The sequence below is a fragment of the Phaenicophaeus curvirostris genome, chromosome 3 (genome assembly GCF_032191515.1).
Source record: "Phaenicophaeus curvirostris isolate KB17595 chromosome 3, BPBGC_Pcur_1.0, whole genome shotgun sequence".
NCBI lineage: Eukaryota > Metazoa > Chordata > Aves > Cuculiformes > Cuculidae > Phaenicophaeus > Phaenicophaeus curvirostris.
Window position 1 is genome coordinate 44,099,444 of NC_091394.1, and position 26,767 is coordinate 44,126,210.

Sequence of the window (26,767 nt, forward strand, 5' to 3'; positions counted from 1 at the left end):
TTCAGATGGCAATCAGCAGCTTAAGCAGAGAGATTTCAAGGCTTTAATCTTGTGAAAACCGGCAAATAAACTGGCTGGCTTTGTCCAGAAAGGCTCCCTGCATATATTTAGCAGTCTGTTTGCAAGATATCAATTTAAGGATTGGTATCTAAACGTTATCCAAGTAGGGACATTACTTAGCAACTACCATGGCTAAGAAGGAATTTTCATAAGTCTCAAGAGAGGTTATGATTTATTGACCAAAAAACTCCAACAAAATCCTGAAACTAGTTCAAGCTGGCTACAGCTAGCTGCTTATGGGTTACATGACTAAGGAATGGTCACAGTGAATCTGTATCAACCTATTTACGCAAAAAATGCTGTGTTGTGTTACCGCTAACAGGTCTTTAATTGAACAGACAATTATTAACCTCAATACACCTTTTAGGTAAATCTTTTTTTTTTTACATCTCGCCATCGGGGAAAAAAAAGGACAAACAAACCCCCACTGTATGCATATACACTCAGATAGAAGGTATAGTCTACGAGAAGAATGAAAAATAGCAGCTCTGCAGCAGACGTTTTGTATGCAACTGTGTGTGATGGAGAGGGAGAGGAAGAAGGCAAAGAAACAGTATGATTTAATGCTTGCAGGAATGTCACTTTCCTTTCTACCCTAACTGTTCAATTCTTTTATTTTCAAGGAGGTCAACCTAGAGCTTTAAAAACCTCTTTTTGTTTCGGGGGCATGTAAACATGAAATTCTGTTTACTTTTTTAATGATAAACATGTATTGAAAATCCTAACCCCCAATCAGTTTGATGGCATTCAAATCAATGTTTACAGTCTGGCACTCATTGCCTTTGCAGCCTTAACGCTGCTGATGTAAGTGTGAAGCATAAAGTCCTGCAGCTTTGCACTGTAATTGCTAGAAAGCAAAAGTGAGATGGGGAGTAGAGTCTTAATCTCAGGAGAGGAAAGGGAGCAGAGGCAACCATCCCTTTAAACATCTCACACCCTGCTCTGTTCATCTCTCCTATCAGCGCTAGGATAACAGCATGTGAACACAAAGCTCAGCCGTGCTTTAATATAATTTGGAATGTTACATAAGTGCTTGATAAACAAAGCAGGCAGCTAAAAACGAGATAACCTAGCCATGTGTATATTCAGCTGACTACTTATTCAGATTCCCAGCTAGTATGCCGTGACTGTGATAAAGGGAAAGAAAACGGCTGTAAATACCAGCCTCTAAAGGCATTCTTAGTTCTTTTAGGACATCTCAGTTTTTAACACCATGTGCAGGATAACCATGTCAACATTTTAAATATGGCCAGATTACATTATTTATTGCCTTTTTCCTCCCCAGCTTCTGAAGAGTAAAATGGTTGGCAATACAGGAAGCATTTCAAACCCATTTTCCTACCTACCCATAGCTACACAGGATAGGTCACAGCTTTTACGTGCACCTTCAAACAAGGTGCAAACAAACTAAATGAGATTTCTCAGGCTTGCAAAGTTAATTCCAGATGATAATTAGGATGGAAGTTGCCAGGTGCATTATCTAAACATCTCATGGTAGAAAATATATGTGCAACGTCATGAAAGATCCTTAGGCTGCCCAGAGAGGTGGTTGAGTCACCTTCCCTGGAGGTGTTTAAGGCATGGGTGGACGAGGTGCTGAGGGGCATGGTTTAGTGTTTGATAGGAATGATTGGACTCGATGATCCAGTGGGTCTCTTCCAACCCGGTTATTCTATGATTCTATAAAAAAAACATCAGACAATCTCTAATGTATACTTCTCCTGAACAGGTGAGAAATATTTAAAGCAATGTGAATTGCATCTGTTGTCTTATTGCTGAATGAAAATAAAAGCAGGAGGTTGTGAAAATAAAGGCTGTGAAAATAAAAGCATGAAAGCAAACAGACCCAGCTTCACACTGATAAGCAATTATTGAACACAGTATGTTTCTAGTCAATTAGAACCCTGCATTTAAAAAAAGTTTACAAATATCTTAAAACAAAAGCATGCTGCTCCAGAACAGCAGCTAGAAAAGCTGGGGTAAGGACAGAAAGAATGCTTGGGAAGTGCTGGTTAAACCCCCTCAAAGAAAATGAAACAAACCAAGAACTCCAAATGAGAGTTTAAACATAAGCTACACTCATAGAAACATTATCTTAGCTGCACTAAAAATATACATCAAAATATCCACTACTGCTGTCTGAAGCTCCCTGTTCCTTTAGAGCAAACAAAGTTGTAGTAACAGCTAGCTTTCCTCCAACTTCCCCGGTGAACAAGATCCACTGCTGGATATAAGTGGTCAACCGCTGCCACCAGTTCTACAAATTTCCACATTTCTCTAATCCCATTCATTGTCTTGCCTTACATTTCTAAGTGGTTTAACAGCACATGCCAGTATTTTTCATAACTCCTTAGGGGGGCGGCTGTTACTTCTCACCCATCACCATCTCAGGTCAGGAAGGAGGCATCATCCAGAAGTTACACATTTATTGCGAAGTCCAGAAGAAAAAGACAATTCTGGTATTTTATATTCAATATGACTTGATTTGTACTTTCTCAAATATTACAACTTAGAGCCACAAATGGCTTTTGGCTGCCCTACATTAAGAAAAAGCAAAGCAAAGCCTCCCAGCTGCCACATGAAGCAGTATTTTTCATAAAGACAAATTTTCAATTGAGTTTTTTAAGGAAAAAAAAAAATTATGCAGATGTCCTAAACTGATGGAAGGAAATTGCTTGCTGTGAGATTCATCTTGTAGCTACAAAATGCCCTGTGGCCATACGGTCATCTGCTGCAGAGTTGGGGTTGATGAAGCAAAGGAATACAGAGATATATTCAAACACCTCCCTCCTTTGAGGCCACAAAAAGGCTTTATCAGCTGCATTCCTATGGCTCAGTTTATCTCAAAGAAGAACAGAATCATTTAGGTTGGGAAAGACCTTTAAGGTCATTCAGTCTACCTGTTAACCCCACCCTGCCAAAACCACCACTAAACCATTTCCCTAAGCACCACATCTGCAAGTCTTTCAAATACTTCCAGGGATGGTGACTCAGCCATTTCCCTAGGCAGCCTGTTCCAATGCCTGACAACTCTTTAGGTGAAAACTTTTTTCCTAATATAGAATTTGAACCTCCCCTGGTGCAACTTGAAGCCATTTCCTTTTGTCCTATTGCTTGTTACTTGGGAGAAAAGACCAACATCCTACCTACACACACCATTTTAAAGACCTGCTATGGGTCATCTAATCTCCTGCAGCAGTGTGGGTGGGGAAGGAGTTTCTTAAGTAATCTGAAGTTTCCCCAACCTATAAAATGCCAGTTTTTACTGCAACTTTGGGATTGAGTGAGAAGGCCCAGTTCTGCCAGGGGATCAGGGACCACTCCTTAGAACTAAAATGTCTGGCAGTGCCTAAGACTTTCATCTTGAAACGTGGCCAAGAAACAGACTACAAAAGCAGATGCACCATGCAGACCTGTTGGCTTTCCTTTCTGCATGAGGTATAGTAATATTTGAAGTTCCTTCCCAACTTCACATCTCGTAATCAGTAAAGTAAAATCAAGTCAAAGCTACATGCATAGTGTAGTGTACCATACTGTAAGAGTAAAAATACGACAAGGCATATTTTTGAATTATACCAATGCTGGCTGGTGCAACTCTGGGCAACGTGCAACCAGTATTCCTCATATAGAGCTACTGCATAACTTAAATATATTACCATTTGGGCTATACCTTTTAGCCCTCAGAATTTATTCTGGTATAGTTACTTCTGTGTTTCTAGAAATGTTTGGGAGGATTAGCTTCCACACACGCAGAGATCAGCCAGTACATGGGCAGTGCCTCCTAATATCAGCTGGAAAATCCACAGTAAAAATAGCAAGGACGGTTAAAAATCTGGTGACAACTCTGGGAACTGCTCAAACGTAAACCTTAAATACAGACATGATTTACACTGGGACTACTCAGTGTGACAGAGAAAACAGTATAAGCTTCACCAGGGAAAACAAGTTTATGTTAAGACTTGTTATCATTATTTATTCCTTTCCTTCCCAGTTCTATCACATCACAAATAAAATACATGGATCCTTTTCTAGCAGTTTTCAACTATCAGCCAAAGTAACTGGAAGAAAATACATAAAGATGATGAAATATTATACAGCAGTGCACTCCTATGCTCTTTGTGTTCTTACACCATTATGGATTCCCCTATAAAAATCAAAAGAGATTTTTAAAAGGTCAGCTCAAGCAATGGACCTGAAAAAGAAAGTACAGAAACTGAGCCAGCTTAAAGGCTATTTCTGAAGTACAAAACAAAGAAAATAATTGGTGCCTTAATGATAGGCTTTTGAATTCTTGAGAAATTTGCCTTTCTTTCTGAAAGTTCTCTTTTCTCCTCTAACTGCAAGGAGATTTTGCTGCACCATCTGCAGCAGACTGGGCTAACAGCCAGAGTGGCTGCAATGGCTGCATGAAGAGAGATTGCAAGGGGTCTGCTCCACTGCTAAGAACACAAGTCCCCACCACAGCTTGTGGGTAGGGGAGACTACTGAATATGTTTCTCCCAAGGCCTTGTCTGTACTAGAATGAGCCTTTCTGGAAAACTCTCTTAGGCAGAGCCCTTGTTTCAATGCAGCCATACTGATTAAGGCTGTGACTCTTTTCATGCTCTTCTTTCAATAAAACCTTAGAGAAAAAGCCAAGCCTTTCTGTAAGGTACAGTCCATCCGGGTCGATTGCTTAGAATGCCTAAAATGGACAGATGGCAGATGAAATGGTAATATAATTTAATCAGCAGGAAACCAAATAGCATATATGATCTCAGCAGTCATTCCTACAGACGGACACTGCATTCAAACAGTGCCTACCTGCACTGTATTTATTACAAGAAGAGAGGCTTTTCCTGTATTTGTTCTAAATACAATAACCACAGATTATACACTATTATCCATTTTAGGGACAGATTGTTGCATCTAACAATTCAGAACCCTGAATGGTCACTTTCTCCCTAGGCTGCTGCATCACTGGAAATTCATAGCAAACAGCCCCGGAATGAACTCTTTTAAGAGATACGGTGGTTTCACTGGTCCACGACCATCACTGATGCTTCTGAAATGCAGAGAGAACTAGCTATTGTATAACCTTTTGAAGACAATGTTCTTTGCTGAATTAAGCACACCTGGATGCTTTCTTAGCATCCAGCTTGGCTCCTCTCAAGCATGCTCCATGGAAGATGCTCTTTACATGAAGAGGAGCAAAACTTTGACTGGCTGTATAATGTTTATTTTACATAGTCTAAAGCAAACAACCCTCAAAGTTGTTACTGGAAAATGTCTACAGAAATATCTACATTGTCCCCAACAGACCTGCAAGCATTAACATTAGTCATATACTTAACCACATTTAAAAGCTCTTTGGTGTACATATTTCACAATGAACAATTCAGATTTTGTCTACAGTTGGCTCACAGTAAAAACACATTGACTACCGAATGCAGGTTTACTGTTAGTATAGATAGGAATAATGGTACTTAATGACGTCTGAATTGTCACAGTTTACACAGTGGTCCTTACGCACATTAAAGACAAAACTGTTGGCTGTTTTCCAACATGGTGTATTTTCCCATCATGGATAAAGAGTTGAGGTGCTTAGGGAAGAATGTTCCTCAATCATTTTCTAATCTTTCTTCTCATGTTCAGGGTATCTTGCAACAACCTGTGCATCACAGATCAGGCAAACTAGTTATGTTGCTTAACTTGTGTCCTTCATTCTAATGTAATTATTTTCGCAATAGTATTTAAAAAAAATTTAAATTATAAAGTAGTACTAAAATATTTTGGCTTAATTAATTTTACTTTCACTAAATCTGATTACTAGTATTCATATCCCAGTTTTTACAAACTTATAATTTGGTTTTATATAAAGCTGTAATAAAATGGAGCAGAGTTCATTTGATGTGCTGTACAAAGAGAACTGAGAAGGATCAGACCTGTATCTGTACCACACCAAACACTTTCCAGGAAGTAATGAAGCTGTACTGATAGTTTGTAGTCAGAATAATGATATCTTTGGCAAAGAACAGCACTAACAATTACTTCCCAGCAATCAGAAAGACAAACCAATTCCTATGACTGCATTGTACTAAAAAAGCCTGTGACTCCTCTACAATAACCTTTAATATCAAATGCAGTAACAGCTTTTACAAGGTGTTAAGGAAGGCACTACCATTTTTTTTTTCCCCACAGATAGGTACACTGAAAGACATGGACAAAGTGCCCCAAGGCAAAACCAGGTAATGCATTCTCAAGTAAATCCACATCTTTAAGCTCTTTTTCCGGATCTAGATTGCCCTTTTGCTTCCCCCATGTAAATAAGGAAGACAAAAGTTATAAGAAACTGAAATAATCCATAACAAATACAAAAAATCAGCACGACACATGATTATAGCCTGCTGTGAGCAGCTCACAAATTGAGGAGAATTCAAACAAAAGCACATGTTCTGTGATTTGGACATTGAGAATTCCAACTCCTATTCATATTAGCAAGCTATTGAGAAACACTGACATTTGAGCAACAACAACAAAAAAAACCCAACACACCAAGAGAACATTGATTTCCCAATACAACTGCCATTGTAGTTTTCCGAGCTGTAAACCAGTTCCCCCACTCCATCTCCACTGGTGCTTTGTCACAGCTTCTTTAAGCAGTGCTGACAACAGGCCATTCACATTACTGTGTGTTGTACCGCACAGTTTCAGACCGATCCTTAGAAAGGCATCTAACTGTATCTCAAACTACCAACAAGGAAAGTACAAAGCAACATGCCATGACTTCCAAAAGAGAGAGCAAGCGGAGGTTCAGGAGGTGGGGGTAGAGGGATGGGAGAGGAGGAATGCTTTCAATTTAGTCACATTCATCAAATAGAAGAGAATATTACAAACAGAATATCCAAAAGATCCCCAGACCTGCATATTTTTCACTAAATGGGCTTAGTAAGAAGCCTGCTCTAAAAACAACAATCAAACAAGATTAGTGAAAAAATAGCTTCCATACTGTTTTATCTTACCATAATCAGACAACTTATACCACCAGAACAAAAATCAGCCTTGAGTTCTGTGAACAGAACACAATGCAACACGAGCACAGTCATTCTACGAAACCAAAGACAATTTACTTCTAATTCAATCTTGCACGAGAACAGAGTCATGCAGTGATCTGGAAGGATTTTTGTTTTTAAAATGGAGGAACACTGCTGCTTGTGATATTCTAGGAATATACATGATACTGAACCATTGTACACTGATGTTCAAAGTCTGCAGCATTATCTGACTGCAGTACGATGCTGAACATTTGGCTTTATATCACATCTCAGCATACTCCTCTGAAAGCTATCACCCCCAAATAACCTGTGAAATATTTATGAGTATTTAGAGGAGATATGAGTATTTAGTGCTTCAGGGAGGGAATGGTATAGGAGAAGTGATATAGGGGACTGGAAGCTGAGATGAGGTACTAAGAGGCAGAGCCCCATTTAGCACAGCAGCTAGGCAGGGGGTAGGAAGGAAAGCAGCTTATTTTCAGAGTCACCTTAGCTTCTCAAATTGGTAGCAGATCTGGAAGCTATGACTCTAGGGAGAAACATTCTGTATTACCTGCACACATGTAACACATGCATTGTTGCTCACACAATGGTATATACAAAAAAACTATGGAATTTTCAATGCAGAAAATTGTAACTGATAGGTCAATTCTAGCTCAGTGCACCAGAAAAGATATGCAGATGAGTGAGTCACAGCTCTGAATGCATACCTGCAACTGTATTACATTTAACCCAGGAGGGATGCTTTGAGGAAGGTCTTGAGTTTAAACATGTGAGTAGCTCCAGGGAAAGCATGCAAAACCTGGAGCCTCATCATGGAACAAAAAAGACAATGAAACAGCTGCCAACAAAGGGAAACTCCTCTTCTACACAGCCAGTTGCCCCTGTCCTGCAGCACAGTCTGCTCTCACATTCCCTGTTACTGAAAATCTTTCTTGATGGGAAGCATTTTTACTGCTGCTACTGTTATTAAATGTGCTGAAGGTTAATGCAATTCCATATATTTTTTTCCTTCACACTCCTTATTGTACTCCAGTGCATAACAAACAGAAGATTAATTTCAATGCCCTCTTCTCCTTTCACTTTCAGAAACAATTAGGATTTGATTATTCCATCTCTTAGCAAGAGAGAAATAAGTAAGGAGTCCTCACATTCCTCAGAAATGAGCTGAAGTGCTTCATCCAACTGGGCACTTCAGAATTTAAGAATTTCAGCTAGGGTCATATAATTGGAGAAGAAATGCCCCTTTCGATTGAAAGATAGGTTTTAAAGACGAAGAGTATTTCACACTTAGATATTTAAAATTATTATAGTTCTAGGAAGTTTGTTTCTAGAAACCAAGTTCTACTTGTTACTTTATTTCTGCAAGATTGTAATCATCTAAGGAGATATGTTACCTACCTACTTTTAAACTATATGAAAACAGATATGTATATAAAATGTAACATTTGGTTCAGCAATAGTTGCAATGTTTATGCACACTGTGCAACATTTGGGAATTTCCCACATACTTTAGTGGGAGGTTCTGATGGATTAGTTTCTCTTGAGAATCATGATGCAAGAATGGGTTTAGTAAAAAATGAAAACAACGGTTCTGAAAGAAATCCCCATTTCCTTATAAGTGTGCATACCTTTATAAGTGAGGTGGTACTGTATGTAAAGACCATGGGGTCTTCTCTGCCACTATGCTGTGAACTGTCTTGTGGAAACAATTTGCAATGAAAGTTGACAGTGCCAGTGCACTGTATTGAATTCTCATAGGGATATTGTAAGGGTTTGTAAACGCCCACAACCCTGGCAAGATTTTCCATACGCCATTATTTCCCTACCAGGTTTATGACCGACTCCTAGCAGAAAGCAGAATCATTTCAAAATGCACGGAACACTGATTATAGCACTGTTCTTGCCCATCTTTCGTTTTAAAGTGGGCTTATCCACTATTTTCAGGCAAAGAGGACAGTAACACACCTGTTACTCCAGGTAACACTCCACACCCTCTCCAGTGCTCCAAGATCCACAGAAAAAAAACCCAAATATAATCTATTTTGGTAAAGGCAGAATGAAAATTGGGACTTTTCACTTGAAAAGCCTTTTCTATTTTTCCTCCAGAAAGAAGTGTATTGTGCTACTATAGTACTCATGCAGAAGATACTCGTCTTCTGGAACAAGAAGGCTAGACAAAATGAAGAAATCACTCAGACACAGGCTGAAGGGTTCAGAAGATGGAAGTATTTTGGAAATGCCTTTCAATTCTTTCCTAAAGAAATTCACAGAATGTCTATAGAAGATTATTTTTTGCTGAAATTGTTTTCTTTGTTTTTAAAAGTATTTCTTTCTATGCTTCAGATTTTGTGGTCTCCTCCTTTAGATACATGATAACGTCACAAGAATGATATTAATCTGCTTTACTGTAACTGCCTTTTAGCCATGCTTACTAATTGCTTGGAATGTCGCCGTGTATGTATTCATGTTTCTGAACATTGATTTATTGTCTTCGCCATCCTACAAGCCTTATTTTTATTATCCTCTAAATAACCTGTTTACAACTTACGTAAGAGCATTCCTAAAATCAGTTTTAATCATCATATAATCATTCTCTCAACATGTTGTATACTATATGTTCCCTGCCAGAGGTATAGAACTTGTATTTAAAAACAAGTTAACCCATTTCTATGAATATGCTTTAACAGAGATCTCATCCTTGCCAGCTTTACATAATGTAATTTGTTAATTATTACTTCTGAAGTATTATCAGGCCAAAACCCTAAACTTTTGCCTGTGTTGGCTGGTACTGACAGGAAGTGATGTGCACTTTGCACTCCCTCTGAAAAACCTCTTGCCTTGATTCGAGACCCTTCAAACATCAGGTGTCTACAAGCTACAGAGGAAAGAGGTGCACAATAGAAGTAACCAGTGCATAACATAACAGCATAATATAAGTTAAAGCAAATAAATAAACCAAACCAGAAAGACTTGTAGTTCTTCACAACAGAAAATGAAACTGGGTGAAAACTAGTGACTACATCTGACCTCTTTATTTCCTTTTTTAAAACAATAGCAACAATACTGATGTTATGAACTATAGCTTACTGTGATTACCTCACACTAGGGCTTGCCAGTTCTGCAGAATGTAGCAAAATGTTCATTCATTGGCACCTGTCTCTGTAAAGAAAAGCTCAAAGCAGACTCCAGTACGTTCAAGGAGAAAATCTAGTACACAGCAAACTTGCTGAAAAAGCTTCTAAGACCCTGACAGTATAAGATAATAGGCCAACAAACTCAATGAAGATAGAAGTCATTCTGGATAAAGAAGCTCCTTTATCAGCAGAACTTCCTTCCACGTTCCCTAAATAGAACAAACCCTCATGGCAATATTCCTTTTTAACACTCCACTGCTCTTACCAAACTATGCTATAGTAGTGTAAATTCAGGTCTGATGTAGTTGTGCCAGTAGTAAGTGGAGGCCCAGAAATTACACCCATGCTGATCATTAAACTTCTTCACAATATGGTTGGAAAGACACTTAATTATCAATAATTATCCAAAACCTATACCACTGGAGTTCCAGGATGCAAACATCGAAAATGCAGATCTGCCCAACCCCAAACACATTCTTCTAGCCAGAAGAAAGGTATGGAAGCCTTCTTTTACAGAGTTAAAAACTGTCAAGGAGGCGAGGGCAGGGAGTCAAGAGATGCATCAGCAGGCATTGAATGGACAAATTTACTGAAACGTTATTTGGATATTCAGCCCAATTTCTTTGCTGTGACAAAGAATCTGAAAAACAAAAACATAGTCCCAACTTCCCCACAATGTTCATGAGAGGAAACTGAAGCTGAAAGCTATTCTAAAAAAACCCATACAACTGATTTCAAGATTCACCTTTTCCTGCACTAGCAGTTAACTGCTTCAGATCATCTCTCTTTTTTGATTAGAAATAGAGGAATTGTCAGTGGTGTAGTAAAATATGGAAAAGATCTCATTTTTGAACCAATTCTAGAACAAGTTAACTTCCACAAATTTTATTCTGGAAGACAGTTACTTGGTGTATCCATTAACAGGAAGTCTACTGATATATTTTACACATATTTTCTTTTCCACTGCTTAATTTAGGCTCAAATTAAACTGTGTGTAAACCCCCACCATTATAACAAACACTTCTAATTAAATAAGAAAGAATACTTTTACAACAGACACAACTGAAACAGTTTCTCTAAAGTCAAATAAACTTTTAAAAAATTCTGGCAGCATCACTGTTGTCTTGTATTAAAATGAATAAAATTAGCTTTAACTTAATTATGAAAAGTAAAGAGACACCCTTACACTGCTTAGTCTCCCAGTCTGACTTACCTTACAATTGGAATTACAAGCAATCTGACAAATACCATGACTCTATTTTGATTTAGTCTGAGGTGTAAAATTTCTTTCTCAAGCACAGAGGCTTAGCCTTTGTTTTTCCAACACAGAATAAACTGTATTTTATTTTCTTAACTTCTACATTCCACCACCTTTCCTTTTTGAAATCTGTTGACACAGAACTGATTTAGAAAAAATATTGCCACCCAAACCATGGCTTCTTGTAGATCCTAACATAAACAAGGCTGTGTACATGTATTAGTGCATAGGAGCCCATGTATGCAAAGTCTGGCCACTGAGTAGTTCCTTCAGGAAGAAGAAATATAATTTTTAGCCCTTCATTACTCTGTGGTGTGAAACTGTCTACTTGACAAAAAAAAGGCTGACCATCTCTAAGTGAAAAAATGCATGTGGCATCTAAGGAAATTTGAACCTCAAGTGTAAATAATTTGACAGTATCCCATGCAGCCTGCCATTAATTTTTAAAGTGCTCTTATTTCTTCTGTAAGCATCAAACATAAAAGTCATTACAGTTATTATACAGTTGCATTATATGAAATATATTATGTAAACAAATGTTTCACAGTAGGTTAGGTTTAAGGCAATACTTTTCTCTAGAGCATAGTAAAAACAAGCCCACAGAAAAAAGTGTATAATACATTTGTGTTACATAATGATAGGCTTATTAACAGGCTGATGTATTCTTTAACCAACTAATCTCCTCCCCCAAGAACATGCGCACACTCAACAATGAACTGTAAATGAACAGACTGAATTAAATCTGTATCAACCAACAAAAGCTGGGGTAAATATAAGTGACTCTTAACATCCCCTGCAATATAACGAAGCTGGCTTTGGTCATAGTTTCTTCTTTCTCCCACGCATACACTGGAAGAGTCTTAAACCAAGAAAAGCATATAAATAACACCAGAACTGACAGAGTGACCTACAACTTCCTTCTAAAATCTACTCATAAATCCTGCATGCAGATTCTAGATAACCAACATCTATAGCTTTACTTCTTTTGAAGATGTTATGAGATGTTGACACTGAGCAATAATTCACAATCAAGACTTCAGGATTTAAGCTGTATCAGCAGGATTACTGTAAGTGATACTTAGTTTTACTCTGACTTGGTATTAGGGAATACACAGGGTTTTAAAGATCTCTTTATTGCCAGTTATTTGTTCTCTAGATAGACCTTTTGATACAAATTTTAAATCTGCTTACTGATTGTGTTACTCTCCGGTCATATATTTTTTAAAGACCTCATATTATTTGTAATACACAAAATTCAAACCAAATGTCCCTCAATGAAGTCCAGTCCTACAGAGAAGCCTTTCCTTCCACTGGCTCAGCATCCCAGATTCTGCCCGTTTTCACCAGTCACACTGTCCCACTGATTCAGTTCACTGATTCAACGCTCTATCAGCACCTATTTCACTTCTATCTTCACTGCTGTGATATATAACAGACGCAGCTTTTCCTCTTTTAAAATGTGACAGAATGCTCTTTCTTTGTTTTAAAGGATATTAACACTTTAAGAGCACATATCCCACGAGTGATGTTGAGTGTCCTGGAGTGTGTCCAGAGGAGGGCAACAAAGCTGGTGACTGGTCTGGAGAACAAGTCTTATGAGGAGTGGCTGAGGGAAGTGGAGTTGTTCAGCCCAAAGAAGAGGAGGCTGAGGGGAGATCTTATTGCTCTCTTGTGACTACCTGAAAGGAGGTCGTTTTGAGGCAGGTGTTGGTCTCTTCTGCCAGGTAACAAGTGATAGGATGAGAGAAAATGGCCTCAACTTGCACCAGGGGATGTTCAGATGGGATATTAGAAAAAACTTCTGAAAGTGTGGTCAAGCACTGGAACAGGCTGTCCAGGGAAGTAGTAGAGTCTCCATCCCTGGAGACGTTCAAAAGCATGTAAACATGGCACCTGGGGACATGGTTTAGTAGGCATGGTGGTGTTGGGCTGACGGTTGTATCTGATTATCTTAAAGGTCTTTTCCAACCTTAATGATTCTATGATTCTATAATCCTTCAGCAGACTTTTGCTTAGGCTCAAAAAGCCCTTTAATTGTGTATTGTAAATAGCATTGCAAAAGCCTCAGAAAGACTGCAGTTTACCTCTGCAGAAGGGATATGGAAAAACATGTCTCCAAATTAAATACAGGATACTAGAACAGAAAACTAAATGCAGGCATGCTCAGCTGACAGATCTATTAGCCATCCTCTAATTCACTTAATGGATCATATTTCCAAATGGGGCTGAGTTGCTGTGTTACACTAACATGTCCTGCACCTACTATAACACCACATGTGCAAACAGACAGGAAAAAACATTAAGAAAACCATTCATCAGGCATCCAGGAAAAACTGAAAAATGTTGTTGACTAGAAAGGAAAGAACTCTTTCCTCAATAGAATAAAGTCAGCCTTGCTATATTTTTCAAAAGAAATGAGACATTTTCAATAAAACATCTTAAAAAGAGTCAAAGTGTACTTTCATGCATTTGTTATAACTTTCCCTGGTCTTCAGACTTTGCTTGGCCTTTAGACTTTATTATTACCTTAAACTGTTGTTAAGGGATACTTTATGTTTTTCTGCCTTTTATTTTCAACCTCTTTGCTTATTATAAAAATGCAGGAAACAGACCGCCACGCCTACCAAAGTTTGGGGGGAAAACATGTGGTTTAATTTTATGTTTGAGCAGCCCACCTAGGACTGCCTAGAGGCTTCTCCAGTGATAACTAGTTAATAGGAAGAAATATTGGCCATATTAAGTTTTAAAAGACTGAGGGTGCTGTGCTTATAGACTATTTTCTCTCTTATTTTTTTCTGAGAAATATTATTCTCTTCTCTAGGCATGGGAAGCATTTGTGAACTGAAGTGGCTAAAAGCAGTGGGTGTATGCCCATATGCCATACTGGGTACCTGTGAACAGTATTTTCGTACTGCCACTTCCTCCAAACTGGGACTACAAAGGCATTCTGGGGGTTTCTACAGCTGCTTCTTCTTCAATACTTCTGTAATTCCAGCTATTAGTTCTGTAACATCACGGTCACATTTTGATTACCAAAATTAAGACAGATTTGGTTGTCTAATGATTTTTTTTCATAAGTAAGGGCAAAAAGGGGAACAACAACAACAACAAAAAAATCACAGCGACAGATGAAAATGTTCTCTTAGAAAATTCCCACTGCATATTTTAAGAAACCACAATTCTGCCTCTCAAGAGTCTGGTCTCCTAGTTAGTAAACAGTGAAAAATTTAAGAGTTACATACTGCAGAATGACTTTTACCCTATCTGGCAAACACCTCTGTTTAGAAAACTCACCAGTAAGGCTAAAGTAATTACTCTATAATTATAATCTCTCTCTCTTAATTTTTTTTTTGTGTATAATGAAATAACTTACTGTTTGGTAACATTTATAGTTTAAATTGAGTAAATGGAAAAGATCTGTTCTTATTAATAATTAATCAAACAAAATTTGCTTCTAACTTACTGAATGAATTTTTAACGCTTGAAAGTGATACTGCATGAGAGATCTTAAAAAGAAAAATGGAGAAACTTCATCATCACAGTGAGTTGTTTATGTATGAACTGAAACAGAACAAAATCATATTATAGTTCTCCCATATCACCATCAAAAATTTAGTTACATGAGGAATGAAACGATCATAATTAATACCTTCCTCATTCTTCTAAGTAAAAAGTATTTGTCCTCTATTTAGTAAGCCATTAGCAAGCGTAAAGAGAATCACTCTTGTTAAAAATCCTCTCTAACTTATAATCAGTATGTTTACATTATTTTATCATACGTACATCCATATTTACTTCACCATTCACAATGATGAAAGAAATTTTATTTAAGACAAATAGCAAAGATGAAGGATGATTCTGAGTGGTTTCACACTTGCTGGCTCAGGTCTGCCAATAAAAAGCATGTTTCAAACATGAATCTGAATCCACAGTCATACTGCGTGTAAAAGACTCAAAAAATGTATAGACCATGACTCTTTGATCCGTATGCAAGACAAATTCTTTCCTCCTCCCTACTCCTAGAGCTACTCATTCCCACTCTCGCTCTGCTCCCTTCCTTTCCACAACAAAAGCAAGATTTCAGCAGCTCTATTTCACAGGCCTCCTTCCTTTTCAATGAGTCACCTTACTTTCTCAGGCACACACAAAGAAATATTATACCAAGGTGTCTTCAAAGTATGCAGTGAACAGAGGCTGGACTCTGGACAGTACGCAAATCTGAGGCTGGACTGGCACTTAGAATCATAGAATAACCAGGTTGGAAGAGACCCACCGGATTATCCAGTCCAACCATTCCTATCAAACACTAAACCATAGCCCTTAGCACCTCATCCACCCGTCCCTTAAACACCTCCAGGGAAGGTGAATCAACCACCTCCCTGGGCAGCCTGTTCCAGTGCCCAATGACCCTTTCTGTGAAGAATTTTTTCCTAATGTCCAGCCTAAACCTCCCCTGGCAGAGCTTGAGGCCATTCCCTCTTGTCCTGTCCCCTGTCACTTGGGAGAAGAGGCCAGCACCTTCCTCTCTACAACCTCCTTTCAGGTAGTTAGAGAGAGCAATGAGGTCTCCCCTCAGCCTCCTCTTCTCCAGGATAAACAACCTCAGCTCTCTCAGCCGTTCCTCATAAGACCTGTTCTCCAGCCCCCTCACCAGCTTTGTTGCTCTTCTCTGGACTCGCTCCAGAGCCTCAACATCCTTCTTATGGTGAGGGGCCCAGAACTGAACACAGTATTCAAGGAGTGGTCTCACCAGTGCGGAGTACAGAGGGAGAATAACCTCCCTGGACCTGCTGGTCACACCGTTTCTGATACAAGCCAAGATGCCATTGGCCTTCTTGGCCACCTGGGCACACTGCTGGCTCATGTTCAGTCACTGTCAACCAACACGCCCAGGTCCCTCTCCTCCAGGCAGCTTTCTAGACAGACTTCTCCTAGTCTGTAGCACTGCACAGGGTTGTTGTGCCCCAAGTGCAGGACCCGGCACTTGGCCTTCTTAAACCTCATGCCGTTGGACTCAGCCCAGCGGTCCAGCCTGTTCAGATCCCTTTGCAGAGCACTTGTCATGCTCCAAGGTGGATGCCTGTACAAAGTCACTTGTTTGTCTTCCCTCTCTGTTTCTGTTTTCTCCACATGGGCATAATGGTCCTAAAATGAATCAAGACTGGCACTGGGATTGTTAGCATGCATGCAGTGTGTTTCAGAGCAACAGGACATCAAAATCTTTCCAAACAGAGGGATGGCAGTGTGTCATACACTGCAGCACTCCCAGGTGGTTTGACAAAGCCAACAGATGTAAAGGAAATAATTTTGGATTTTGTCTCAAATGATGCCACAACACACAGATACCACACTGCTCCTCCAGGGACTAAACAAAAGACTGACAGTTCGTGAATATTTTTCCCTAAGTGGTGCAGATACTCTGAATATTGATCTTTGTTAATTGTCAGTTTCAATACAGACTATTGCTGGACTAACGATTTCACAGATAATACATCTACATAAACTTTAAAAGTCTCTTATTCTTACTCTGTTGCAGTTTTGTCAAGCTACATGTGAGCACATCAGGTCAGATTCTTTAGGCCTCTTGCCAGTCATCTTCCTTGGAGAACATAAATGATGAAACTGTTCTTGTTTCCTCCAGTGACAGAGAGCAGGGGTGCTATGGGGCTCCAGGCACCCAGCTTTGGAGGGTCTCTGTTATTCAGGTGACTTTCAGTGACCTTTACTATCTGAATTACCCCTATAGAGCAGTTACTGTGAAGAAACCTGGAACAGGGTCAAGTGCACACACATCCAACTGAAGGCACCAATTCCATACATCACCTTTGACTAAGACATATTATGTGGGATACATAAAAAATGTTTGCTGGGCTGCAGTAGTCAGTCACTAATTGATACAACCAATTATCAGTGATAGTTTTTGCAAAACAGTCAGTAGTTTGTAGAATTTTTCATCAAAATTTCAACTCAGGTCTCAAGGGTGTCCAAGAGATTATTTTTCTTTATGTTCCAATGTTCTGAAATTAGAGACGAACAGTGTATGCTGATGGAGACCTCCTTACCAAGTACACAAAGCAAGGCATAATTCCTAGATTTAATCCTAAATGTGGTGGAAATTATAAACCACACAAAAATGCTAAGATGACAGAAAGAACACCTTCCTACTCTCTAATGATAAAAAGGAAAAAATAACAATTCTGTTATTACGCTACCAAAGCTAAGAAAGCCGAAGTCTCATACATTCTGAGAATTACATATCTGCTTGATATCATTGTATTGAGACACCAGGGCTTATTACTACGGCACTTTCAAAGGAGATAGAATTAGGAAAGAATAAAGGCTTTGGCACTGAAAAGGTTAATACTGAGAACAACAGCAGTGCTGCAGGTGGCTTGGGTTCACTGACAACCAGTGTTGGGAGGGCACGGCAGGAAAGACTTAGCTGCCATTGCCTTGATGCAGCCCGTGTGTGACCTGTCTCTGTGAGAGCTTTAGCAGAATCCAATTTGGAGCATGTTACAGCTGTCTTCTAGGAAAATCCCTAGAAGACGCAGTATTAAGTAACAAATCCTGAAGCCACGCTAAGTAAAAGTATACAAATTGCACTAATGCTCGTATTTATTTACAATCATGCATGTAGCCTATGTACATACCAAAACACTGGACTGAAGTTCTACACTACACAAAAGTAGATAATGCCACAGTAGTTTTTTTGACCTCAGACTGTCAAAGGGAATTTACATGTACGAGAGCACTGGGAAAGTCAGAAATATGCTTGGCTTCAAGAAGTGTTGCTGTTGAGAAAAAAATTATCTGTTTACTCACACTAGGAGTTGAATCTGTGGACAACAACACAAATAACTTTTTTTTTTTTTTTTTAATTACTACACCTAATACCAACATAGATAACTCAGAAGCTGGCTTAAACCCTCTCCAAGACAGAATACCTGCAAAGAAAAACAACTTCAGGTGTGTTCTTTTCCGTGTATATTAGCTCAAATATAAAATCAATTTTCTTTGGCCAAGCTCACATCCCTTGTGTTTGCTTTCCTGAGAACCTGCATAATCAAGTTTTATTAGCTCAAATGTTTGCATAGAGACCAGTTTAGGCCTTCACACTTAAAAAGTGGTGTATTTTATCAGGGAAAAAACATCGACAGACAAACTGGGATAAAGTATTGGTGGAAGGCAGGGCTCCCTTAAATCCTTGGTTTACTTCCTATGCCAAGGAACTCACTGAATGGAAGTTCAACCCTTCCAGCGAGGACCACCCATGCAAGCACTCACTGTTATTTCACGTGAATGCAATGGGACAAAATTCAACTCTAGCTCCCTGCAAAGAGCCTAAAAGTAGTTCTAATTTTTTTACAACAATGCCTTGAGCAAACAGTTTGTGACCTAAAAAGGGCATCAGATATTCTGGTTTGGTATTTTTTTCCTCCCCTTTCAAAAGCGCCCAGTTCTGCTTGTCTACTTTTTGGCTCTAAATGATCACCTTTCCCTCAGTATCTCCACATCTTGTATCACTGCAATTAATTTTACCCAGTCAACTGAACAACTGACATTTGAGTAATTAAAGCTAAGATAACTCAACTATTAATTTACCAAAACAACGGATGAACATCACCAGAGTGGGGGTGGCCAATATGCCCTAATGATGACTGATAATTCTGTGAAGGTTTTCAACTTCATTGCTGTCTGTGGGCATGTATGTTAGATTTCCAAAGAAAAAGTCACTCCAGTGGCTTTTCTGGGATTGCTTGAGAAGCCACCAATTAGCACATGGTACGGCTTGCAGCGAAGAAAGGCTGCAGAAACCATTTCACCAGTACGAGGGTGAAGTCAACCCACTTGCATATGTAAAACCAAACAGGGGTTTACAGCCTGTAACTCTACCTCGTGGTAAGCCACCAGTTAAAAGGAAATTTTATATCTCTTCAATGCCAAATAAGTTGATTTACATAGATTTACGGACTTTATAAAGCCACCTAATCAACTCATCAGCCATTTTTCTGGGTTTCTTTTCAAATGGCCATCGTGCCTGAATCTTTATTTGTTTTGATCTGTTCTACATTCACAGAATTTTGCTTTGCAGTTGCCTTCCATGGATACAATAAAATCTGGATATTCAATAACTAGTACGTAGAATCTGAAATATTAAAAAATGGAGTTGCATTCATCTTATAAGAAAGCATTTTCCTTTTAGAAAACTGTCCTAGAATTCCAAGAAATTTTTAATGAACTTATTTTGTTCTATTACTTGTACACTAGACAGTTCAATGCCAAGACAGCATTAAATCACAATCTCGAAGTCCCTTATAGACTTAGAAATTGCTGAATATGAAGTATGTGAATATAGACATAATCACAGTAGTTCAAAGTAAGTTAAAGCTAATCAAAGTAAGGTGTGAGATTTATTATCATAAACCCAACATGTTAGATAAGCCAAATTGGGACATAACTAAATCCAACCAACTTTTCAAATTAAAAACAGTGTTTCGAAATTAAATTTGAAATTAAATTTGAAAGAAATATTAGATCAGAAGACAATATATTTATGCTAATCTCAAAGAAATATATGAAAGTCATTAAGGAAAACATAAGGTTGACAGCCATGCAATACTTTCCCCTTGAAGAGTTAAAGAAATATCTTTGTAGTTAGTGGTAAAGAACAATTCACATTTGCTTATGATACATTTACCACTGCCAGACCACAAGAGTTCTGTTTACTACTGTAATAATAAATAATCTCAGAATAAAGAAAAAGCAAGTTAGAAGATAAGAAGGTAAGATACATAGGAAAAGAAACAATAATCTTCCTTTAAGCTTTTAGGAAAAAAAGTAGAAGGTAGTCTGACCTCTGGCTTGGTCACAGGTTCATATTTATTACAAATATCACATCATGTACTAACATGACACTTAGAAGAACTGTGGATAGACGGAAAGTCATGTAAGAATATAAAAATGGTCTGACAAGCAGGCCCTCATTTTCATTTCCATGAAGGAACAGTACCCTGGTAATTTAAAAGGGCATTAAAGATCAAGGAAAGGGAACTTTCAGGCCTAAAGTAAGCCAAACATTCACCTTTGTGTCTTTTTACAACCTCTTTTTCAAGCCAAATATTTCTCCCACAGTAATACAGAAAATTAGGTTAGGTTTTAAAAATACAGAAGCTCTGTACTGCAGCCAAATTAAACTATTCCAAAATACACTGTGTTTGTAACTCACTTCACAGACTGCAAGTTGGGCTGCTAACTTTATAATTTGCTAATAATGCTTTTCAATATTTTAAATCAGCCGTGGAATTTGTAGTCCAGGGTTATTTTAACACGTTTGGATTTTGTTTTGGTTTTGCTTTGTTTTCTTTTTTTAAGCAGCAGAGAAATTAATGGTGACCTACTGAAAATGTTCTTCCTTTGCCATTAAGTAAAAGATTAGGATTTAACTGATGGCGTAGGGTGCTTCCTCCCAAAGCTAGTGTAATGAAAACACTGCAGATGTTTCAGAATTCCACAGTAAGCACATGTATCAGCATTACACTCTTCTTTTCCTTTACCAATTAAAGATGACCACGCGTAGGTTCTGAGAGAAATGCCATCCGCTCCTGCTAAGCCAGAAAGACAGCAACCTCACAGTTAGTATTTCCAATGTGCATGTAAGAAAACATTCATGCATATCAGAATTTTATTTCTAATCTAGTCTCACATGGTCTGTCAGTTACCCAGCAGACCTGACCCCACTACTCTGAATTAGGTCCACGAAATGCTGGCACAGAAATGCTCTTCTGGGTAAAGCTACTACCATTGTTGTGCAATATATAAATACGTGCATACAGCAAAGACACAGCAACTTTTTGATCTCCCTTGCATTGACTCTGTTGCTACCATTTTAATTTTCAAGGAATGATGGAGAGGCAGATAGAAGTTGAGTGTATTTTTAGGGTCTTCTTTCTGTTAAGATTATGCTTCACCATTTAAAATCACTAATATCTGTTGGAAAAAGACTGTTTGATCAGACCTATGACATAGCTATTCCTGATTTTCAAGCCTCTGGTCTAAGATTGAAGGCTTGTAAACATGCATAAGTCACTTAAGCTGTTATATTTTCAGGTAGATCACAAAAAGAAAAGCACAGATAACACTCAAGGGATATCGAAGTATCAAATACAATTTTATAAAGTGCTTTGAAGGTGAAGAATTATGCAAGAGTTCTGTTTACTACTATAATAATAAATAATCTCAGAATAAAGAAAAAGCAAGTCAGTTAGAAGATGAGAAGGTAAGATACACAGGAAAAGAAACAATAATCTTCCTTTAAGCTTTTAGGAAAAAAAGTAGAAGGATTTAGTTTTATGTATCAGGACAGTGGACTTCATTTTTTTTCCCCATTTGTGTTTTTGGCTTGGGCATAATACGGGACTTAATATTATTCTCCTTTTCAAAGCCTGAAATTATGTATTATTTTTTAAAGGGAAAGCACAGTTCCATCAATTTAGCGTCTTCTTTTTTTTGCCTGGTCCTTTCAGCATGATTTTCCGAAGCAGGACCTGGAGTCACACCAACATTTACTGATCAGTAAAGTAAGTTTTACATTAATTTATTTTACATACATGTCATTATTCTTCTTTCTTCGTCTGATGTCTGAATTGAGTGTATTGATCAATATCATAAGCAGTCTGGACTTTGCATCAAGCACAGCTCAGATCTGTACCACAGTGGTGGTGGTGGGCAGAGGGGAACCGACAGATCACAATTTAGGACAACTTCCAATTTTTTTTTTTTGTGTGTACAGCCACTGCTTTCATTTCTAGCCACTCTGGACTGTGAGCAAATGCCCAAGTTTTGGTAAACTCAGTCTACAGAGGTCAAACAAATTCCTTCCTACACATATGTAATTTTCCCTTGCTTCCATGTGCTGATGAATCATTACCGGATCCTTCTCTTTCCCAAAAGCAGTCTGGAAAAAGGGCAAAGAAACTATGACCTGCAGCACTGAAATTCCCCATTGTGGCAGAAGCGCAACAAGTCCTTTAGCGACAGGGCCTGCTTCCTCTGCTTCAGCCTTAGCACCGTGAGCAGAAAGGACAGAAAAACAAAATACTGAGTGCTACAGCCAGCTTGTGGCATGGCTGCCGACCATACTGCAAATTAGACAAATCATAACACACTAGAGTGTGTTCTCTGAAAACCCTCAATCACATAGCAACAGTAAGAGTATACATTTTCGCAACAGCAGCTCACATGAAACGTATATTTTTGGTCAAAGTCTAATTCAGAGCTGAGTTATTACCGAGGACAGCTGAGTTTTGTAGCTCTGGCATGTTAATGGACTATTTCCTGATTAATCTGTTTTCATCATGTACTATGTATTTATGATTTGCAACTTTGCAATGCACTACACATCTCTTTTCAGAACATTTCCAGTCAGATGTACCTGTTTAAGGATTACGACTGTGTTATGCACACACGTATCACTTCACTTGATGTAGATGAAGGAGAGAATATCACATGTACCACTATATTTAACTCAATACTGTTTGCAATTCTCCAATTCTCCCCTCCTCCAAATATATTAGCAATACAGTATGCATCCAGTTAGGTAAAAAACTCAAAAGCTTTAATGGACTGTGAAAACACAGCAATTTTGGTGCTGCCTAGGCCTCATAATTTAAAACAAAGCATTTTCATTAGATTCGCTCTTATATTTTTTAAACATAATAGTTTCAATTGAAATGATTTTACACAGATCTATTTCAAATGGAAAAAAGATACTTAAAATTATGTAATTTGATTTTTTCATGCTCCTCTTTATTAGCTGTTAAATATTTAGTTGTACAGTAATGGCAAACTATGATAAAACCATAAATTATCCTCACTATACATGCTCAGCCTCTAAAGAGAATTGAAATGTTAACCACTGCATTGCAAAACTCCCCAGATCTGGCTAATAAAAATACGCTTTCTAATTTGTTAATAACTTGTTATAAATGATTACATTCTTGGCTATTAATTCCATAAAACCAAATACTTACTACTGTGCACAGTCAATGAGTTGATATTCATTCGACCTCTCAAAGCATGCCTTTACCCCTTCGTCATCCCAGAGCTTTTTCGCATGTTCGAAGAATTCCTGAAAATTGGAAATGCAATAAATAAAAGAACATTTCTCAATCTTTCCAATCCCCAGTCCGCACGTGTTGCTCCCTCCCCCCAGCCTTCAGGCTTTATACTTTTCCAGAATGATTAACTGGCTTTAAAGAAGAAAAGCAAGAAACACTTATTAGCAAATTTATGGTAAAACATACTGTATATACGGCTGCCTAGCTTCCAGTACCTGATATGTAATGAACACTACCTTCAAAATTCATACCAGTCCATATATAAAATTTACTGTAAGTACAAATGTTACCTAGAAGGAAGCAGACTTAATTTTTAACTGGATTTATGCTTCTGTCATGGAAAAGGCATAAAAGTGATGCAAAAAGATCCTCAGCGTATAAGCACTGGCTTCCCAGAGGAAGAACCAGACTGTAATTTTAAAAAGATTGTGTAATTTTTCCTGAAAACCACAAATTTCCACTGCTTGGTATTTTCTCATGCAACACTATTTGATTGCAAGAGCCTCAAAAGCTTTTGCTCAACATCACTTCCTCCAAGCTGCTGCCTGGCACAACGTGCTTTTCCTAGCTGCTGTCCCGAGCACCACAATCCAGAAATATCTGCCAACAAGCTTGTTTCAGAATTACATCAAAGAGGAATCATGGTGATGGTGAAGCCAAAAGACCATTGTACAAAACACGCATGCAGAGCAGTAGGTCCGACCCTGCCCACTGGATCCCCTGCTCCTCCAGCCCCTGCTGCAGGGCCCTAACATGCTCCAGTTTGTTTTGAAGCTGGGAGTCCATTTTATGTTATATCATCACTAGTAAACCAAACTGTAAATGAGTTTTTCCACTTAAAGCTTTCTAAAATTAAACTAAAAATGGTTAGACAAATAGATCTATCTTTTACTATGTGAATGAGTCTTTCCTCCCTCAAAACAAATTGTTAAAGTAGTGCCACAACTCAAACATAGAAGTTTTTTGCAATCTCATAACACCTACTCAATCACCAGAGTACTTGGTCAGTCATAAGTTTGTGAAACCTTAAAAATGGCTTTTCCACAGCTCAATTTGGCTCTGTGTAAACTGGCTGTAATACCACTATTCAGTTCATAATCCTGTCCAAACATTGTGCAAATATCTGAATTCTTAAATTGTTTCTAAAATTTCTTAAATTGTTTGCCAGTTCCTCTGATAACTTTACAGGATTAAAAGCTTCTCACAAAAGGCAACGTTTATAGTGGAAGAGTTTGGCAGCCCAGTGAGTTCACTTTAACACCCTATGGGTTTCCCAGCCTCGCATGATGGCCCTGTGAGGTGCCCCAGAAGGTGCCACTTGCTCCTCAGCAACTGCCTGTGAGCTGCTGGTTACAGTTTTCAGGGAGAGGCAAAACACAAGACAAGATTTTCAGAACAAATTAGTGCTGAAAATTATTTAGTTAAGCTTTGAATATAGCTACAGAGGTCTTGAATAACCCCAGAAATGCTTTTTTCTTTCAACTATGTTTGCTCAATGTATATATATATAAAACCCCATTCTTTAATAAGGTTTTAAAACTTCAGAGAGAAGGCAAAGTTAAAGCAGGTGTGAAAGTCATGGAAGAATAGAGGAAGCAACACTAGAGACTGACAGATGCTTATCCTGCCCTTGGAATTTACTCTTTCACTGTTGTGAAGACATGCTTATTTTGCCTTTGTTATTTTAAAGACTTACGTAATGATTGTTTAAAACACTGCAGATCCACCTTTTGAAGTCATGTTACAGCTATTATAAACTCTCTCTTCCCACAGCAGAAGGAGAGCAAAAACAAGCTCAAGAAAGGACAACATATCAAACTAAGTAAGTAGAAGGAGAAAGCAGACACATGCAACAGAGTATGACTACAAGTAAAAGAATGAACTGGAAGAAGTCAAAATGATATATACTAGGAAAAAAATGGAACATTCCTCAAACTTGGAGCTTACGCTTGATTCATATTTAAGGCATCAGCTGAACACATCTCACTTCCTAGCATCTTTGTCCAACAAAGGCATGGTCCCACGGCAAAAGAACTCGGCTCTCCCATCCCGTTCGATGCGTGCATGTATAGCAGTGCACAACCTCAGCTCTCCCTCTCACAGGTGCTCACTGCTGCAGGCACAGGTGCTGCGCACAGCATGCCCACCCTCCCCTCCTCACCATCAGCAGACAGGAGTTTTCACCTGCCTGGAAAGTCCCTCTGAGCTTTTCATTTCTGAGGGGAAACTGAATCTGAAACGTGGCCCCATTCAATGCCACCAGCCTATGGGAAGGGTAGAGGGAGAGAAGAATGTCAGCATGAAAGCATCCTTTTCTGTGGGGTAGGATGGATTGAGAGACTGCTGCAGATTTAAATAAATAAGTAAATAAATAAAATTGAATAGCTACAGCACTTTGTGACTTCACTTCTGTTTTTACATCTTCTGTATGAGCTTTATTTACTCTTAAAAATCTCTTCTGTAAAAATGGTAATCTTATCAGCTCAGCTTCTGAGACCCTACAAATACGCTGTAAATACAAGGTTTCCACAATACATGCTTAAATATTTCCACCTGACCATTATAGCTCAAAGCAGTCTATTTAAAACACCTTCCAGACTTCTAGTACAAAGCAAATCCTATAAAACGAAGCAAATATACTTACCTCATTAAAACGTACCAATCTGCTGCAGAGGAGTACACTTGCCTGCAAATTGCCTCCTACACACCTACCCGATCCTTCTTTCCCAGGTGACTAAAACCTTCCAGAAAAATCCTGCTTGATTTCAAGACACCAAATTCCATAATCCAACTTTTCACACTTGTTTTTAACCCCTTTCTCACCTGGTCTGTGTTCTTCAGTACTTTTTCTCCTCAACTGCTGAAGGCTCCCATGTACAGAGCCAAGCATGCAGGAGGATCCTGCTCACACACGTAAAACATGTCTGGATCTCAACCTACCCTCCATCACAGGACAACACGCAGATATAGGTCACCATGTTAGCTTCAGCCCCTACAACCAAGACTCTTTGCCTGACTGGCCTTCTAGCGATGACTCCCTGATCCCCAATCCCTGTAACTCATTCCTATAGACCCCAATGCCTAACACCTCTTCCTTTTGCCATGGTCACATCTTTGGCAAGCAGGCACTGATGAGCTAATGAAGGTTCAGACTTCTGG

General features: G+C 38.6%; 1 protein-coding gene across 2 annotated transcripts in view; it reads right to left on the bottom strand.

Moving 5' to 3' along the window:
• GNAL (G protein subunit alpha L) overlaps window positions 1-26,767 on the bottom strand; it is a 203,736-nt gene that overhangs the window by 41,515 nt on the left and 135,454 nt on the right. For both annotated transcript variants that reach the window (XM_069853805.1, XM_069853806.1), the window contains exon 5: window positions 23,522-23,619. In XM_069853805.1, coding sequence (XP_069709906.1) covers window positions 23,522-23,619 — 98 coding nt within the window. The remainder of the gene's footprint in view (window positions 1-23,521; window positions 23,620-26,767) is intronic.